This window comes from Lissotriton helveticus, chromosome 11 (genome assembly GCF_964261635.1).
Source record: "Lissotriton helveticus chromosome 11, aLisHel1.1, whole genome shotgun sequence".
NCBI lineage: Eukaryota > Metazoa > Chordata > Amphibia > Caudata > Salamandridae > Lissotriton > Lissotriton helveticus.
The window spans coordinates 586,517,397-586,538,090 of NC_136072.1; the positions used below are offsets into that span (position 1 = coordinate 586,517,397).

The 20,694-nt window shown below is 47.1% G+C and overlaps 1 protein-coding gene across 2 annotated transcripts in view; it reads right to left on the minus strand.

Annotated features, from left to right (window-relative positions):
• The window catches only part of LOC144791646 (collagen alpha-4(VI) chain-like), a 114,755-nt gene that overhangs the window by 41,888 nt on the left and 52,173 nt on the right, over positions 1–20,694 (minus strand). For both annotated transcript variants that reach the window (XM_078666373.1, XM_078666372.1), the window contains exon 3: positions 18,290–19,021. In XM_078666373.1, coding sequence (XP_078522499.1) covers positions 18,290–19,021 — 732 coding nt within the window. The remainder of the gene's footprint in view (positions 1–18,289; positions 19,022–20,694) is intronic.

Genomic DNA, 20,694 nt, shown 5'->3' on the forward strand with positions numbered 1-20,694 from the left:
CGCTTGCCCTTGTATTGCGGGAACAGCTGATTTTGGGGCTGCTGAGTTAGTGGCTAAATGGACTGGCACTAGCAGCAGGAAAATCCTCACGAGAACCTCAGAGAGTGCACAAACTGATGGTAGTCCTTTGTAAGCAGAGGTTGTTGGAGTCCTAAGAACCAGGCTGGGGCCTTGGTTGTCCTGAAACGCTCCAAATCATCGTCTGGTTTATGCCCAAACAGGTGTGCTCCATCAAAGGAGTGGTCCATCAAGCTGGCCTGTATGTCAGAGTAGAACCGTGAAGTTCGAATGCAGGCGTGTCCTCATAGTGAGACAGAAGTCCCATGGCATGCGCCAGAGAGTCTGCTGTGTTCAGATCAGATTTAATGATATGATGTGAGTCGGTCTGTCAGACCCTGATGACCTCCTAGCAAAGTGTGACCTCAAGTCCTCTGGGACGCGAGGAGTGACCAGCTGGGCATGTCGCCTAATGCATGAGTATATCATGCCAAAAGGAAGGTGGAATTTAGTGATTTCAAGTGCTATACCGCCCCCAAAAAATTCAATGCTTCAAGCTGTTTGGACTCTCAATCCAAAGACGCAAAAGGCAAGGTTCCTGCCAACTGTCCTAAAGAGCATGATGCCTAGCTAAGCTCTCTGGCAGCAGGTGTGCCAAGAGGAAGGAGGGATCCCCTGTTGTTGGGCAGCAGCGCCTTACCATTAGACTGTTAACTGTGGTGCTGAGGTGGGCTTCTTCCATTCTGCCATGACCCACTCCACCAAGGCATCAATAGAGGCCAACAGAATTTCCATATTAGGTGCAGGTGAAAGGAGGGCCTCACTAAGTACATGTCTTTTTGTCTACAGCTGGGAGCTGTAACTCTAGTACCTCTCCTGCTTTATTGACTACCGCATGGGAGGACAACATTTCTGGTATGATGGGCCCAGAGGGGGATTCAATTTCCAATTCAGGAGAGGTGTCCAGTTCACTAGCCAAAGACAGGCCTGTCAATTCATGTAGTGCTCTCCGAGCTTCATCCCCCTAAGCACACATGTTTAGAGGATCATACATTGATCCAAAGAGGTAATGGATCCTCTTTCTGAGGTCCTCCTCTTCTAAGAGTGTCTGGGCCTCCCTCCTAGACCTGTTCAGATGCAAAGGCTCTGTGAGCAGTGGAGGCGGTGCTGAGTCTGTGTCTCGTATCGGCAGAGGTGGTAGCAGCAGAGGCTTCTGTGGCAGGACTGGCCTGACGTAAATCGCTGTGGCATTGTGCATTGGAGTACTGGAGTAATGGAGGCATGAGCCAGCATCGGTCCCACTCGTGCTGTAGTCAGAGGCATCAACATGGGCAGTCTATAGGGCCCAGTGGGCCTTGTGAGTGTGCTGGATGGCGTCCTGTTCTTGCAAAGAAACTGAACATAGCGGTGAGAGATGGAGCCGGGTCTGCGCCTGGCACTGGGAATTCTGGGTATGATGGAGTCTGCACTGGGAGTTCTTGCAGCTGGCGCTGGAGGATCTGGGAATGCCAGAGATGGCGTTGGAGAAGACCTACATAGGCCCATGGCTCGGCGATGTAGGTGTACTGGCACATGGCCACTCGGAGGAGAATCTGCTGGCTCCAAGACAACCAACTCTAGTTCCAAGGAGCTTCTTCCTTTTGCTGGTGGAATCAAAGGACCTTCATCTGGAGTATGGGCTCAAACAACTACAGCACTGCCTGTCATTGAGGGCCCATGTCATGAACAACTTGGCCCCCCACTACTTGATGGCCTTCGGGTGCATGCTGAGGGAGGAGTCACAAGATCTGGCCTGATCTTAAGCACCAAAGCACGATGGAATGAGGGTCAGTAATTGGCATCTGTCCCTCGCAGTACCTAGATGGCTTTAACCCTGAACGCTTCAGAGAAGACCTAGAACTGCACTGAAGAATTGTTTTTTCTGTGAGGAAATCTCATAACTCTCAAGAGAGAGAGCACTCTGGATTAGCATTGACTGTGCGGACCAAAGGGAACTGATGTTGTTGTGCTGGGGTGGCCATTATATGGCATTGGTGATATTACCCAAAGTCACTTCCAGTGTTGAAATACAGCCAGCGTCACTACCAGCAAGTTGAGAGTTTTGAAGTTTTCATATCCAGCCTGACACCTGGGATTATTCTACTGTGAGGAGTTTGCAGTTTAAAGTATCCATAAGAATAGTAATTATTAGGCAGGTCATTCTGCGACCACCTGCAACTGGATATTTCGCAATGTGACCTACTAGTACAAAGTTGCATTGCAAAATTCAAGAATGATGGCTAAAAGTTGGTGCATGATTTGAGACCACTTTTTGCAAGCAGTGTTTTTTCATACATTTAACTCTTGGTAGTCATTAAGAAACCAATCTGCCCTGGCCACTAAACCAGCCTAAAATGGCGAAAACAGTCCACACTAGCCTTTCGACCCAACCCATCTGAAATTGCCCAATAGCTAGTTAGTTAAATCCTAGCTTGGTTTTTACCTTGATTAAGACAGTCCTAAGACTCGGGATGGAGAAAGAAATTGCCAAAAAGGTAATAGAACAGAAGTCAAACTTTAAAGCCCTTCATTTGATGAGAGGTCACTTAAAAATCAAGCATTTATCAACAGTTACCATAAAGCACAAGAGAGGAACAGACAATTAGTAGAAAACCATCCATAAGTATGTGACCCTGAGGAAGTGAGTTACAAGATCCATGTGGTCCTAGAAACAGGGCCATTAGCAGATAAGGTGTCATATAGCTAGCTTTTGGGGCCCAGTCAGGGCACCAAGTTCAGCAAGAATTGCTTCTGTTTTCTCTGACTTCTTGGAGTGCCCAGAAGATGTGATGCCCAACACTGGCACCACTGGATTGTTTGAGGGCGTTGATTAGGTTGTATGTAAAAATGAACAAGTTACTTAACTTTGTTAATGCTTTTTTTGGTGGACACTCTATCCAACTGCATAGTCCTCACCTTGTAAATATTCAGAGGTATCAGGCTGGATCCGGAAACTTCAAGCAGTACTCCTATGTGCCAAAAGGTGGGGTTGTGTGAATCCACATCAATGTTGTTCCACTCCAGAAGTAACAAAGAGAGCCACATATTGGGTGGTCTTTGAATTGGCTCAGAACAAAAGGTCCTACTGCACCTAGGGAGCAAAAAAGCCCTTCTCGGTGGACCTGACTGTCAAGGCAGTAATGCTTCTTGAACATGTGTACTGAGGCCCACACATGAGAAATATACAGGAAAGACACTTTGCATGCCAGGGCAGTGGTTGCAGCTTTGGATCTGGTGAAATCAGCCAGTAAAACTTTCTGGAGGCTACTTCTTAGCCAATGTGCAGCAAAACCTAATGCAGAAAACAATGCATTGAGAGACGTTAAGTCTTACCCTTCATTACACCAGAGAACCCCACAAAAAGCTGATTGACAATGCAATATTTCTTGGTGCAATCTTTATAAAAGTTGAGCGCTCTTTTAGGATCAAAACAATTGAGCTCCTTTTCCTCATTTGAGAGATGAAGTGGAGCACAGAGCAAAGAATGCTGGAAGAGTGATAACCTGCCCGACATGAATAGGCGTGATCACTTTCAGCAGAAATGCAAAAAGATCAGATGATGGACGGAATGCAGAACCAATCAAACATTTACCCCCAGTCACAGATCTGGGATAAATCCATCGTTTTTTTTGCATGCCAAACCATTCCAGTTTAGATCCAGTCATATGCAAATCAGTCTTGACCCTGCCCCCCATGGGACTGGTTTTGGGATTTCACCTTTCATCAGCCAGGCTAGCTTGAATCTGGTGGCATAGCGAGCACCGGCCCATGTCTGGGCATACCCTTCCCACTTTGGCAGACAAATGCAAAAAGAACAGATGATAATCGGAATGTAGAACCAAACGTTCACGCCAAGTCACAGACCTGGGTTAAATCCATTGTTATTTTGCACGCCACGCCATTCAAGTTTAGACCCAGTCATATGCAAATCAGTCTTGACCCTGCCCCCATGGGAACAGTTCACCTGAACTGCCAGGCCAGGTCCTCCCTGTACCAGAAACAAGCATCCTTGGACTGGTTTCGGAGTTCGACCCCTCATCAGACAGGCTAGCTTGAATCTGGTGGCGTTGTTAGCACAGGACCCACGTCTGGGCATACCATTCCCAGTTAGGTCAACAAATGAAAAAAGAACAGATGATGGACTGGGGTGGCATACTGAGCAAAAGAACAATGGATTACACCCAGATCTGTGACTGGGGGTGAGTGGTTGAAAAGTTTCAGCACTCCGTCCATCGTCTTGTTGTGTTTGCCACTTTCAGTAGAAAGGCAGCTTGAGTCCTCAAAACCATCTTGTCTGGGAAGAATGTTGTATAAGGAGGCTGGACAGAAAGAACCTGAAGCTTTCTCACACATTGATCTGATGTTATGGCAACCAGAAAGATCATTTCTAAGTTAGAAGACAGGATGGACAACTGTGCATCAGCTCAAAGGGGCGCACATCAAAAAAGTAAGAACTAAATTGAGGTCCCACTGTGGCATGACAAAGGGCCTTCGTGAAAACAAGTGTTGTAAATCTTTCAAAAATCTCACACCAAAGGGTGGTTTAAACAAAAAAATCTCATGCTGCAACCCCAAAAAAGCCAAAAGGCCCAACAAACAGCCTTTAGCAAATCCTTGGGGAGCCATGAACAAACCAAACAATACTTCAGACAGTTGGCTTTTAGCAGGTCACTCTGGTGGGTGACACACCAAACCACAAATTTGATCCAACAGCTGGTGTACACTAATGCTTTTTTTCTTTTATAGTCCTCATTTATCAAATTATGCTTTAGCTTTGAAGAAGTATGGCCCTTGCCATGCCAGGGGTAGGAGTTGTCTAGATGCCCGGCCACTCCACAAAAAGGAGGAAAAAGATATTACCCTTCGGGTCACCCAGACATTTTATACCTCCTGAATGGACAGTGGTACCATCCCTTCTATACGCGAGTACTAACACAATAGTGGCCCTGCCACTAAAGCACCTTGCATAGCATGTTGTTAATCATTGGACCATACAACAACATAAATTGTATAGTAACATAAAATATAAAAGAAAAAAGAAGGGAGAAAACATAATAGAGTTTGTAATCAGTGCGATGTATTAGGTGCATATGCCTTAAACCAAAAGTCCCAAAGTTCCCAAAACCTTGTTTTCTTATTGAGCTTGGTAGCACAATCAAGGTGCGCAACCCTCTGTGTGGAGTGAATCCATTCACCTTCAGTGAGGAGACAAGAAAGGATCCACTTAACACATAATTCCCTCCATGCCAAAAGAATTAGGACAAAAAAGAGGGCTTTCTGGTTTTTAAGAAGGCCTGAATTTACCGCCCCACCTGGGATCACTCCAAAAATCACTGAGGATACATTCAATTTAACCTCTTGGCCCATAATATCCAGCAAGTTAAATAGATATATACTCAGAAGCAGACCTCTATCTGAGGCCATTTCCCGGGAGGTATGGGAGATTACCCCACAGGCCGCACAAACAATTTCAGAATCTGCTGACTGCTCTTTCTCCTCACAAAATAAAAAAACAGCAGCAGGAAAAAAAAAATAAGTATAGGTAAAAGACCATCTAAAAACAAACCAACCAGAATTCGAATTACACCCTCACTCCGTTCATACTTTAGGGTTCAATCACAGTTCCCACAGCCTACTCTACCCTCCCACCCTATCCAGGACCCACTTTCTACCCCTACCTCTGTAGTAATGGTGGCTAGGGGTCCAGGAGCTGGTTCTACACCTACTAAGATTAACAAGCAACTCTGGATAGTAAAGGCAGCAGGGATGGAAGGGGAAAATCATATTTTATCACTTGAAAACAGGTTCTCCCCTTTGGCAGTGCTAGAAGAGGACAGCACCCACAATTATACTCAGCCCATCCTTAGTCCTGAGTCTCCCTCAGATTAGTCTTCTCGTCAGGTGGATGGATTGAGAGAGCCAGGGATTAATTTAGAGGAGAAACTGTCCACAAAGATCTGTTAGCTACCTTGTTAATGGAAGTTAGAGAAAAATGTGCTGTCTCCGAAAGCAACCAGCGAAGTATACAAACAATGTGTGAGACTTTGGAGGAAAAAATTAACGATATTATGGAAAGAGTCGGCGCAATGGAGACTGCTTTCGAAGACCTCTCAAATCAAGTGAACAAAAATACATCAGAGATTAACTCGCTTAAATGATAAGGACAGGTAATTGAGGAATAAGCTGGAAAGTTTAGAAAACAGCGCAAGAAGAAATATTAGGATTTTGAACGTTCCAGAGGACCTTGAGGGAGGAGATATAAGGTCTTTTGTTATTTCTCTTCTTTGAGAGCCGCATCCAGATATTGTGAGACGGACTCTGGAAGAGGACATTCAAAGAGTCCACCGAGATACTTTTTCTAAGAGACCAGGAGAAAGACCCCGAGAAAGATCTTAGTTAACTTTAAGTCATATCTAGTTCAAGAAAAGATTCTTGCTGGAGGGCTTAAAGCAGGTATATACAAAAAGGGAGACTACTCCTTTCGTATCAGGTCGGACATTTCGGGCATCACACATGATAGGCAGTGGGAAGTAGGGAAATATCTACAAGAGTTGAGAAGCCTGGGCTCTACGGCGAACCTGCGATTCCCTGCCTCTTTAAGGGTTATGTGGAATAATAAAATGCATAACTTTAGGGAACTCCTTGAAGTTCTCTGATTGATCAGATATGTACATCCAAATGAAATGATGCAATTTTGCCCAGATAGTGGGCGAGTCCAAATTGGAGGCATCTTCGTATGCCTCTAGTATTGTGGGAGGGTTCCCCTGGGTGAGGGGTGTGGAAGGGAAGGCACTTGCCTAAAGTTTCTATTTGTTTATATTCAGGTGGGGTTGGAGGGAATGCATTAGGATTCACTTTACAGATGGATGCCTGAACCAGCAACGTTTCTGGAGTGGGATGTTGTGTGAGAAAATCAGGATCATCAGGTGAGGGTCTACGGCAAAGAACAACCTGCTTGTTGACTGAAGGTCCAGAGCCTCGTTTAGCCCAAGAGGATATCCGTGAGGTCTTCGTTGAAGTTCTATAGGTGCCAGGCCAGGCTGGAGAACCTCAGTAAGTTAAGTCTTCACCTTCATAGTAGGAAGTATGTCTTCTGTCCTCGGCATAACAACAGTGAAGGAGGTGCCTTCTTATGTTGCAGGGCCGGGAAGAGAAAAAAGGCCAGAGTCTGGGGAAGTATCATAAACACATGCATCCTTTAGTTCCTCATGTCAGTTGTCCTCATCATATTGTGGAACAAATTCATACCCTTCATCCAAATTATCATTACTGTCTGAGTTGGAGCCAAAAATATCGTATAAGGCCTGAGCTCTGCTTTATGGTAAGGGTAATTTGTTTAACCCCTTCGGTGCTGTGGACAGCTCCCGGCCATCCCACGTGACGGTGGGCGTGTGCGGAGGTCGGCCCCGCCCACTGATCAAATCGCCCGCGCCGCGGTGGAATTCACGCCGCTGTCAATGGGTTAAATCATAGGGGCTGCTGAGAGGCATCCAGTGGAATCAGGATGCTGCCTCAGAAGGGATTGAGACAGTTTCAGCTTGGAGTTGGAAAGCACAATGGGTTGTGGACTGTCTTACGGCACTGGCGACATCGGCACCAGCTTCGATGCAGAAGTAACCCGTGCAGGGAGTGGTGCTGAAACTGAGGTCAGCACTGAAGCAAGTTTGAGGGGCACAGACGGCACCAAGAGAGAAACGGCTGGAGGAAATTTGACTGGAGGGTGTGGGTGTTATAGATCCTTGGCGCCCGAAGATGTGTCAGAAGGTGCTGATGATGCACAGCATGACCTCCCTAAAGTCCTCAAATTGGTGTAACGCTGCTGTCAGACCCAGAAATTTAGTTTCCACTGGGATCGGGCTTGGAATTACCTCCTAAAGAGATCGGGAGGCATGTTGAAGTCCTTGCACCTTCTCAGGAGTTTAAGAGTGGTGGGAAGGAGCCTATTTCTGCTTCGATTTATTGTGTTTCTTCTTGGACTTTCTTAAAGACTTTGACCATCATAATAACCTGCAGCAGGAACTACTTTGACAGAGGTAACAGGACCTTCCTTCTGACTTCAACTGGTAACGCCATGAAGTCTTCTAATGCTTGGTGACGTAGAGTTTTGCCTTGTGGTCCATATGGTCTTTTGATTCATCTGGAATCAGTTGTTGCTTTACCGGGAGTCATGTTCTGACCCCAAGCACCACAGGCATACCTTGTGAGGGTCTGTCACAGACATCTGCTGGTGAAAGTTGCTACATGGTTTAAAACCTGTTGTCTTGGCAGGTAACATTTCCCTTGCACACTGGGACAAAAATCTCAAAAAAGAGAAAAGAGCAGCGTCAGATCCGCGTCTGAAGGCGTGGAAAGAAAGGAACTGACAGCGCATATGGGAGGCACTTATTCAGTCCTGTTTGTCACTTCCACAGCCGCACAATGACACCTACTGGTGTGCAGGAGTACTACTTTAAAGTTTCCGGATCCAGTTTGATACCTAGGGAATATTCATAAGGAAAAGGAGAGGAATCTATGGTTTGAGGTTTCTATGTACCAATATCACCCTGTAGCAGTATTGTATTGATAAGAATATATAAGTAATCATAGGTTTATATTTCTGAATGTCCACATCTACATATTGTGAAGATGCATGTGTCTTTAAGGTTCACAAATGTGGATTTAAAATAATAAATCTATACGTACCTATATATATGCTTACCTTGATGCCATAGTCGTAGTTGATATACTGCACTTGATATTGTGGTAGACAACACCCTATTATAGCTGCTGCTGTGTGTCAAAAAGCAGAGTAGCAAAACCCAGTGTGTTCTAAATGCCTCTGCAGTATTTAAGTCTGGCCTTAAACCCACTGAGAGAGCAGTCCTTGCTAGATCTATGCATGGAGTGCTATCCTGCCTTTATCCTTACTAACGCACCTGGCAACCAGTGTATTAAAACTAGACACTAAAAAACATGACTGCAGATTATTTTAGTCTCAAACTGCATCATCATGCGCAAGGCTGACAGATAAATATGGGATCTTCAAAAGTTGAGTTGATTTTACACATAAACACTTTGAATTAAAATGCTGTTTTTTAAATATGGGCACATAAGCAGCAGTCTTGCATAATTAAAAAAACAACAACGCGTAGGCGGCTATGAATGAATGGAGTCCCCTATATACATCCACCACCTCCTGTTTCTACTAGAGCAGTTGGGGACGCTTCGATTAAATAATGATGATGTTCCTGAAGAAAAAGTTACTTACCTTCAGTAACGCCATATCTGGTAAAGAATCTATCTAGCCACAGACGCCTTACTTTTTAAATGATCTCAAGGCATCAGACTGGATCCAAAAATATTTCTATAGCAGTACCTCTGTGCACCAGTAGGTGGCATCATTTAACTCGGCGTGGCATCATCGCCAAACACTGGAAGTGATGTGTGTAGTGCCTATACCGGCACCACTACAGCTGCCCTGATGTCTGTTTCTTTTCATGACTTTCCACGCTAGGAGCACGGAACCACGTACAACACTGACTACTGGTGTGGAAAACTATGGCCCTGAAAGGGGGAAAGCCATGTCCCTAGAAATCCGATTGCAGACAGAGCGGGGAGAATTGGTAGGTCCATAAGGAATCTGCGGCTAGATAGAATCTCTACCAGATAAGGCATTACCAATGGTAAGTAACTTGTTCATCTGATAGAGACTTCTAGCCGCAGATTCTTTACCTTTTGAATAGATACACAAGCAATAACTTCCTGGATGTGGGTCTGCAGACCAATTTCATATGAGGAAGTCCTGTAGGACTGAATTAGGTAAGTTCCCATCCCGATGAACATGACTGTCCAGGTAGTAGTGTTTAACGAACTGTGCAAGGAAGTCCGTGTTGCAGCCTGGCAGAGATCCAGGACCGGTACAATACATGGACCTCAATAGTCATAGCTTTTGATCTGGTGGAATGAACAGACAAACCCTCAAGAGGTTGCTTTTTGATCAAAGCATAGCAGAATGTTATACAGAGTACGATCCATGGGGAGATGGTCAGCTTATGCACGGCCCATCCTTTCTTCGCTCGAAAATACCGCGCCAAGAGTTGGTCATCCACCCCGAGCTCTTGTGTGCTGTCAAGGTAGAATGACAATGCTCTTTTTGGGTCCAGCCGGTGAAGTCGCTGGAAGGGTGTGGCGGACCGTAAAAGTAGGCAGAATATTGGACTGTACTACATGAAAGGGAGTGATGAATTTTGGCAGAAAGTAGGCTCTAGTCCGTAGAACCAGCTTGTCTGGGTAGATGTTCAGGTATGGTGGCATGGATGACAAAGCCTGAAGCTCACTGACTCTCCAGACAGATGTAATTGCCATCAAGAAGGCCATCCAGGTGGTAGGGAGCCTGAGGGGACAATTATGTAAAGGCTTAAAGGGAGCGCACATCAGAAAAGTGAGGCCAAGAATAAGGTCTAAGCATGAGCGCAAAATCCGCTCCGATCGCGGATTTTGCGGATTTTCGGTAAATCCGCGATCCGCGAACTCTCGCGAATTTACCGAAAATTCGCAATTCGCGAGCGGCGGATTCCTCGGTCAAAAGTTCAAGCCTTGCTGGTCTGTAACTAATTTACGATGGCGCCGGCAAGCTGCCAGCGCCATCCTAAAGTTACTTAATTAGCTTCAGCAGGAAGCTCTAATAGATAAGATAAAGCAGGGGCTCGAGCGCCTGCTTTATTTTACCAATTAGAGCTTCCTGTTGAAGCTAATTTAGTAACTATTTTAGGATGGCGCTGGCAGCTTGCCGGCGCCATCGTAAATTAGTTACAACAGGCACAAAACGGTGGTGTCTTCTTGAATAAATATGAAGGGCAGGGTTCATTCTGGCACGACGGTCCTGGCACAAAAATTAAACCTCTTCCGCAAGCACTTACAGAAATAAGCATGTGCCCTAGTTGAAGCTTAAATTCAGTGACTCATTCATCGGCCTCAAAAACAATCGTGAGCGTTGTCAAGGCTGGGCAGATGTGCCTTCTTCCCAGATATACCATCGAAAATCAGCTGTGATGCTGGACATAGGCCTTTGCATCCTTGACTTTCACGAGCGCAATCCTCGTGCTGTTCCTGTGGCCAGGAGCTTCTGTATCTGTATCTGTATCTGCTGCTCTGATCGGTCTCTGACCTTTTATACACACAAGAGGCATGTGCACTCGCATGGAAGCCCCGTCCGTTTGGCCCCGCCCACACACTCGAGGTGTGCACCGTCTTCCCGCCATTTACCCACTATGATAGGTCACTCAAGGGACCCCTGCGCCCTTCGGCGCGATTGCATAGTAACACACACCTGGTCGCTGTTGACAACTCTCTGGCACTTTAGGTAGCTGTAGTGTAGTAAAAGCACTATACATTTACCCAACGAGGTAGCACTTACTGATTATCCAGTAGAAAGTACTCCAGTTCAGTAGAGGTATGGCACAAAACGGTGGCGTCTTCTTGAATCAATATGAAGGGCAGGGTTCAATCTGGCACGATGGTCCTGGCATGGAAGCCCCGCCCCCAAATCCGCCGATCCGCAAAATCCGCGGATTTTGCGGATCCACGATCCGTAAATACGCAAATTCGTGAATCGTGGATCCGCAAAATCCGCCCATGCTTAATAAGGTCCCATGATGAAGGGCGAAGGTGGAAACGTGTTGCAACCCTTTGAAGAATATATTTACAATAGGAGCTTTCAAGAGGGATGGCTGTCTGGCAACCGTAGATGGCAGAAAAATAGCCCTTTAGGGTCCCCGGAGCAGAGCACGGCTGGTCGAGACAAAGAATAAAGAGAAGGACCTGAGAGAGGGGAGCAGGAAGAGGGTCAACCTCTTTCTCTGTACACTGTGCCACAAACTTACCCCAATGGGAAGGCATACACAGTCTTAGCAGAGGGAAGCCTGGCTGCCAAGAAAACATTGAAGATTTCAGGGGGAAGGTTGAAAACTGTCTACTGTTGCTGCTCAATCTCCATGCATGAAGGCGGAACGTTGACAGGTTCCGGTGGAGAAACCTCTCCTGCTGCTGCAGCAGAAGATCCTGCCGAAAGGGCACCCTGATTAGAGGACCGATGGCCATGCTCAACCATTCGGGATACCAGAGAGCTTACCCTGAGGAGGCTGTAACCAGCAGAACTTCAGGTCCCACTGTAGATCCTGCATATACCAGTGGGCATGTGTTACAAGCAGGATGCAGGAGGCCAAGAGGCCCAGCAACCTCAGAGTCAGTGTCACCGAAACCCAGAATAGAGGCTGAAACATCGGTGTTAAAGCCTGAATATCCTGGACTCGCAGTTCGGGAGGAGAGCCCCACAACTGCATCATGTCCAGAACAGCTCCGATGAAAGAGAGCGTCTGAGAAGGAGTCTGTGACTGTGACTTCGGCATGTTGATGAACAAGTTACTTACCTTCTGTAATGCCTTATCTGGTAGAGACACTATCTATCCGCAGATGCCTTAACTTACTTCTTTTCTTTCAGCGCCAGCCAGCACGGATCTGGGAAGAGCTACCACTTAGTCTCTTTTTAGTGGCTAATATTTTTTGGGAATTTTGTCAAAGTCTTTTTTTGGTCTTATCTCCTGGTGTGGCAGGGATGTCATCCAAGAAATCCGGCTTCAAGCCCTGTGGCACCTGTCACCGGAAGATGTTGGTGGCGACCCGCACTTTGTTTGTCAATGGTGCCTCAAATGGGATTATGACCCGAGGGCCTGCCTGAACTGCCGTGCCATGCAACTGAAGGCCTTGAGAGAGCTGTCCCTCAAGGTCCTGGCAGCTCGACGTGCGACGCCACAACGCTAGAGGTCCCATATGAGAAGAAAGTCCTGGGAGCGGTCACAGAGTCTGCAGTCATCCCCCCACTCCAAGTCGTTGAGCCGTGTGGGTAATTCCATCAGATGACGAGATAAGGAAGCGCTCCTCGAGGCCTGGCTCAGCGGTTGAGCCAGTGTCTGGCCAACACTATGCCTTCCTGCATTTCCAGAGCTGGAGTTGCCCTCACTCAAATTCAAGAGTGTTATGCGCCTCATATATGAGCGGCCAGTTCTCTCTGGTGCGCCTTCAGGCCCTCTGGTTTGGGGGTGGCCCCTACTGGATCCACACTGGCGGCTCCAGTCGGGCCCTAAGGATCCACAGTTGGATCCAGATCTGCGTCAGTCATGATATCTCAAACTTCCCCGGTGCCATCCCCATTCTGATCCCCGACCCTACATGGAATCAGAGGGGCGGCATCTGATGCCTGCTCTAACACTGAATGGAGCCATGTCTTCCAGGCCAGAGCCTGAGCACTATTCCTATGGGCTAGGACTCAGGGAGGAATGGGAGGGGTGACTGGACCCTGAAGAATACCAGCAGAGTGGACACTTCTCCAGATAATGGCATGATTTCCCCCCCTACCATGGCAAAGGAGGAGTGAGCGTCATTAACAATGGGGGTGCAGAGGGCGGTTGAGGCCTTGAACCTCAGCTTGCCCTCTGTGACAGTCAAGACTTATGTCTTGATGGCAGTGCTTCAGTCAGGAGCGTCCCCTTCCTAACCATTTCTTCCATTTAATGAGGCACTTGCTGATGTCCTGCTTGGGACCTGGCCCAAGCCCAGCACAGGGACTCCTGTGAACAGTACAACAGGACAGGCCGCCGCCACCGTCCTGCTCCAGGGTACCCAAAATTCCTCACTGAACATACTACCCCGGAGAGCTTGGTGGTCTAATCCTCCACTTCATATGTAAATCCTGGAGCATTCCCAACCGCCCTGGTGAATCAGGAATCTAAGACGCTGGACAATTTAGGCAAGAAGATGTTTTTGCCCACCAGACTGGCATTGCGGACAGTGAATACCGCTTGCCTTTTGGGCTGCTATTCGCATGCTCTGTGGGATGTGATTGCGCAGGTACTGCCTATTGTCCCGGGGGAGGCCCGGGCTGTGCTCTACCATGGTCTTGCTCACAGGAGGGATGCAGCTAAGTTCACCATTAGATGTGGACTAGACACAACGACTCACTAGGCAGAGCGGTTTTGTTGCCAGTAGCCCTGGGACGCCATACCTGGTTGAGGACTTCTAGCTTGTCTCGAGATGTCCGGTCATCATTCATGGACATGCACATTGTTGGCTCACGTTTCTTTGAAGACAAGGCGGATTAGGTGCAGGAGCGGTTTAAGGACAGCAGTGCTACCAACAGATACTTGGACCTTTCTATGGTCCCTCGTCTCCAACAATCTGCCCTTTGCTCCTTTCATGGCCAAAGAAGGGGTGTGCAGCCACTGCAGCACACAAGCTTTCCGTCCTCTGCATTGCAGTGGATGTGGTTCCTATCAGCAGTTTGGGCTGGGAAGCTAGTGGTCGGGTCAGTCTACCACCCCCCCCCCCATTGCAGCTACAGCCTTCAAACCCTCCTAGTCTACCTGTTTATCATCATGAATACTCAGTGAGCGGAAGGATTCTCCACCACCTGCCTCGTTGGTAGTCCATAACATTGGACAGGTGAGTTTTGAATATTGTTCGAAGGGGCTAATCTCTCCTCTTAAAGACTACCTCCCCAATGCCACCTACCTACGACAGGCTGACGGAGGGCCACTTATTCCTTCTCCACCAGGAAGTGACAGTTCTTTTGGCCAAAGGAGCCACAGAGAGAGTGTCATAGTAGGTCATAGGTTGCTATTCCTGCTTCTTTATGGTATCCAAGTAGGATGGAGGCCTTTGTCCTATTCTCAATCTGCTCTCTCCCAATTTCTTCCTCAAGAAAGACAAATTAAAAATGCTTACTTTTGCTCAGGTGCTGTCTGCCCTGGATCCGATAGACTGGATGGTAGTGTTGGACTTGCGAAACTCATATTTCCACATTCTTGTCCTGCCTACAGGCAGTACCTGCAGTTCACTGTGGGCCACAAGCACTTTCAGTTTGCTGTGCTCTCTTTTGGCCTCACCAGTGCCCCTCGGGTCTTCACCAAGGTGATGGAGGTGGTTGCAGCTCATCTGTGGAGATCTAGGGTGCCTGTGCTCTCATCTGGATGATGGGCTGTTGAAGGTGGGCTCGCCCCAGGCTGTCCCATCTCCAGACTATGGTGGTCCTCGTGCATTCACTGGGGTTCACGATCAGTGTGCCGAAGTTGAGAGGGCCCGAGTCTAGGATAGGATGAAGGCCTATGGCATTTTTTAATACCAGAAAGTAGCGGGAATAACAACCAGGACCTGCTTCTGGCATCTGCACCCTCACTACGGCTCTATCAGTCAAGAGAACTGTCACTTCCTGGCAGAGCACAGTGAGAGTGTCCTCCGCCAGCCAGTTGCCATTGGGCAGTATGGGTGGAGAAGCGGTCACTAAGGGGATGGCGTAGCCTCTCCAGACAATTTGAAGAACCCATTGGTCTGATGTTATAGAGTTCCAGTGAGACAGGGGATCACTTATCCTTCTTCCCACTGGGTGCCCATGATAGCAAGAGGACAAACTAATGGGGTTTCGAGGCTGGGGCTGCCGGAGGGGGGTGGATGGCCCAACCTCTGGCTGCATGACCGATGGGGTCACCGTCGACAAAACTTCTCTGTCTCGTGAATCGGCGGTATCCAGTCCACACCTGATCGTGAACTTAGCTGCATCTCTTCTGTTAGCAACGGCTTGGGAAAGTATGGCCCGAACCTCCTTCAGAACTCTGGGCTGCACCTAGACCACCATATCCCATAGAGCAAGGGAGTAACAGCCCAAAAGGCATGCAGTGTTCACGGACCACAGTGCCGAACTTGTAGAAAAAAACATATTTTTGCCTAAGGTGTCCAGCCTCTTGGATTCCCTACACAGTGGGGCGGTAGGGAATACACCAGGATGTACACAGGAAGTGGAGGCTTGGATGACCAATCTCTCTGGGGTAGGGTGTTGCCTGAGAAACTGGGGTTACCCTGCAGTGGGGCGGTGGTGGCGGGCAACTGTCCTGTTCCAAGGAGCCCCTGTGCTGGGCTTGGACCAGGTCCCAAGCAGGACGTCTGTAAGGGCTTCATTAAAAGGAAGAAGCAGTCACTCCCGGCTGAAGCGCCTCTGTCAAGACGTTGATTTTGACTGCCCACATGGTTTACTGAAGGTCCAGGACCTCAGCTGCCCTTCTCACCACTATAGTAAATGACGCTCCCTCCTCCATAGCCACGGTAGGAGGAGAAAGCATGCCAATATCTGGGGAGGTGTTCAGTCCACTGGCATTCATCAAATCCTCACACCAGTCCGCATTTGGGTCTAGGGGCTGGTATTCTTCAGGGTCCAGCGACCACTCTCAATCCTCCCCAAGTCCTACCCCGATGGAATACGTCTCAGACTCCGGCTGGAAAGCATGGTTCTAGTTGGCACCAGAGTTGGCGTCGGAAGACACTTCTCTGGTTCCATGTCGTAGTCAGGGATGAGAATGGGGCTGGTGCCGCCGGAGAGCGTCAGTGGCACCAGAAGCATCTGTGTATCCAACGGGCTTGACAAGTGCTGGGGCGGACTCACCAGTGGGGAACCAGCAGATGCACCTCCCAAACCACGCAAAGTAGCACCAGCAGGGATAGGCCTCCCAATTATGAGATGCATGGCCTCATAAATCTCACACATTTGGGAGTAGGTTACTGGGCTCTCTCAAACTCAGGGAGGCATGGATCCGGCTGAGGCACAGCTCAACCGTGGAGTCAGACCTCAAATTACGATGCTCCCTCATTTTGTCTGAAGACTGTGACGAACGGGGCAAAGCTGAACACCTATATGACTTCTTGTTCTTTTCTTTCTTGTGGGACTTACCCGAATGCACTGACAACTTTGAGTGCGGCAATGATCTTGGTCTTCGCGACCTATCTCGGGAACCTACTCAAGACCATTCTGGAGTCGCATGTCGAGCAGTAAAGAACTTGATGGACTACTTCTTCAAGGCCTTGGGGTATATTGAGTGGCAGTTGGTCCAGGTCTTTGCCAGAGGTAAACAAGATACAGGTCCATCGCCAACATCTGTCGATAACATGAGCCAAAGGGCTAGAAACCGGCCTTCCTAGTGGACATCCCTGCCACACCAGGAGAAGATTCTTAAAAAAGAATTTGACAAAAGTCATAAAAAGGTCAGCCAAATACTGACTTGTGGTAGCTCTCTCTGGATCTGCGCTGACTGGCGCAGAAAGAAAAGAACTGACGTCAGCGTGCTGGGATTGCGCCTATGTAGGCACCACGCACATAACCTCTGGCGAAGGGAAAGCTGACAACCCCAGGCGGAGCCCAAGGAAGCCACCTTCGGGCACGCAGGGGTACTGCTCACAAAAGTTTTCTGGATCCAGTCTGACACCTGGGGATATTTCTAAGGTGAGGAATCTGCAGCTACACGTCTCTATCAGATTTTACATTTGGGTGTTATGAAATCTTTTGCTTTACAAATTAATTTTTAGCTGTACAGTATTATGTGGGACAGTAAACAAATTATTTTTCTACCTCAAAATTGTTTGATAAAAACAATTAACGATAGTTTGGATAATGTTCTAAAATAAAACTGTCTGATGACAATGCATTTTAATTTGAATAAAACTAGTCACTACAATTGTGCATTGTCTTGGGGACAAAAGAAAGGCAATGCTAGCTTCGATATCAGACTATGATCTGTCCATTTTACATGCTTCACTACAATAGTAATGTTATGTTCACTTTTTTTAACTGTCAGCCAGGGCCCTCTTTTTAATTTAGCCGTGTCTGCTCTTGTTGATAGAGGATTAACTCCTCAGTATTGTTTTTGCTTTCTATTGTTAGCTTTGTAAATATTCTTTATGCTATATATTCTACTGAACATCCATTGTGTTTATTCTCTAATACTTCCCTCATAAATAGTTTTGTTTTGTACTCATTTTCTACCTAGTAAAGCACTCTGAAACTCATGTGGTTCTGGTTTGTGCTACATAAAAATGCATCAATAAAAAAAAATACTGACTATGAAACAAAGTGGCACAAACCGTATAGTGATTAATGGAGGAAGTGTGGGTAGCTTACCTCAAAAATTATAGCTGAAGAAATACGATCAGTGTTACTTTATAAAGATCTGATATCACCTATTTATCTGAGAAGATGGGTCCCGCTCCATCATGATTTGGAACACTCCCCTAATCTCAGGGCAGAACCATCTCCTAGTCCGAAAGTTTGGTCTAATTTTCAAAGGACAATTACCCCTCTGAAGTAACAGTGCTCGGCAATAAATACCACTATGTTATGTATTGCGGGTTCTATGCTCTTCAAGGTCTTTTGGTTCTAGCAGCACCATAAAATACTCACCTAAGACTCGCCGGAAAAACGCCAGAACTGTCCTCCTTGCATACTCTATCTCTGGCTCCAGTGTCAGCGGCAACTGCAGCATGTGGTACTTCCATGGGGCAATGCCCATTCCAGCGAGGGTTGCCTCCATGTCCTCAGCTACTGCTCTCTCTCCAAGCAGTAAAATGAACAAGATGACATCCTTGCAGTCAGCAAGCTTAGCAAGAGCCATATGCTTCTCCTGCTCCCAATGGCTGGTGCCTCCCGTAAGTACTACCAAAAGGCCCCTCAATCTTCCAGGATAGTCATGCGGGAAGCCAATCTCTACTGCCCATTCCAAGGCACCTGTCAGAGGGAGTATGTTGGGCCAAGGTTTTAGAGTCTTATGCATGTGATGCTTCATATCCTCTCGTGTTATGTGTTGGGTAAAGCCAAACTCTAAAGAGTCATTTTCCGAAAGGTCCTCTTCGGAAACACCCTTTTCCAATGGTTTTTCTCCTGAAAGTGTACGGAGTCTCATGGCCCACCTCTGAGATCCAGTTTGGAGAAATGAAATTCTGGTGGTGTTTCCAGGGTACTTGGGGTGAGGGGAGATCCTTAGACTATCCAGAACAGTGCCAAGGAAGCGAGACACCATTTCTGCACTGACAGAGGGTGAGTTGAAGGAGGTATCCACCAAAAGACGCAAGTCCATGGGCAAACGCAGCGGGTTTGGTACTGTCCTATTCAAGCAGTCTCCGGGTTGACAAATATCTGAGTGACAAAATGAGATTACAGATTAATCAATACGAAGATGTTCAGAAGCAAACCCCAGAATCACACAAGAAAAGTAAACAGAGCATCAACCCATCAAAAGCCACTTGCTCAAGATACAGCACTTGGGTAATAGGAAGCAACCAGAACAAGAGACTCTGCAAAATGTTCCATAGTAGTTAGCTCTCAGAGAGAGTTATATCTTTATGTAGAACTTTACAGTTTTGTGGTATCCAAGCACTGGCAGAAACACAGGTGATGAGGTTAAGACAGTACAGCGTACAAACAAATTACAAATTTCATGTTTGTTATTGTGTAACAACATGCAGTACTGTATTAACAATGCAATGCACAAGCAAACCCATTCTGCATGTGTTCATTATTATTTGATACCATGCACTAATCTCAGTATAATGTCCAGACACACTCATTCTACACTTCTGATGATCATTATTGTAATACAATAAGCATTACGAACAGTTGTATGCACAAGTACCCAAATGGCAGTTTTTGGGGCTCTTACAGACCTGAAACTATGCACTAAAAACCCATTCAGCCACTATCTTCCAATAAATAATAAACAAAAACAAATTCACATTGTCAGGGGGATGGTAAAGGGCTTTTGGAGAATGTCTCACAAGACCCTACAACTAAGTTACTTATCTTCGGCAACGGTCTGGTAGATACTGTATCTGCTGATTCCTCACCCTAAAATACACCCAGGGGCCAGTCTGGATTGAAAACATCTCTAGCTCCACACTGGCTCTGTAGTGCCCCAGAATTGGAGCTGCATATAAGCGCTACTTCTGTGCCTTGGTGTCAGTGTAAGAATGTGGCATGGTCACCCCCACTTTGGCCCTAGTACTGATGCTCTTCGACTGAGGGTACTGGGTCGCTGCTAACCAGACCCTCAGTGCCTGTGCTCTTTCCCTAAAATAAGGTAAATGTCAAGTGTAACTCAATTGGCAAGGACTTTAGAACCTCTGTAAGTCCCTAGTAAATGGTACCTCTGGTACCCAGGGCATGGGTACTAAAGAGGGTCACTGTGGGCTGCAGCATGTATTATGCCACCCAAGGGGACCCACACAAAAACTGCATGCAGCCTGCCATAGCAGGATACATGAAATGGTGCAAACCATTTTGAAAACACAACATGGCACACTCCCTGTGTCCTATGCCCATGTACACTGCATATACTATTGGTAAGTCGCCCTTACAGCAGGCCTTAGAGCCCTAAGGCAATGTGCATTCTATTTGATCTGAGGGCACATTTGCATGAGCATATGCCCCTCTGATGTCTGGTTCCATTACCAGATATGGCAAGTGAGCAGGCAACCTTCTTAAAGACATGCACTGGGCACTGGCCATTATGAGTTACCCAGCAACATGATGGCTGCAATGAAACTAATGGTGTCTGGTATCAAACATCTTGTTTTAATAAATCCACACTAATGCCAGGGATGGACTTATTATGACATGACCTTAGAGGTACCCCATGAAACCTACCAGTGACATGGTGTAATGGCTCACTGAACTCTTCCAGCCTGCCACCACAGACGAGTTTCTGACCCTCTGCTTAGGAGAACCAACACTCTCAGATGTCAGGAGCAATGCCTGCTCCGGAGGAAGGTGATCACACCTCCTCCAGCAGGATGAAAGCGCATTAGTACACC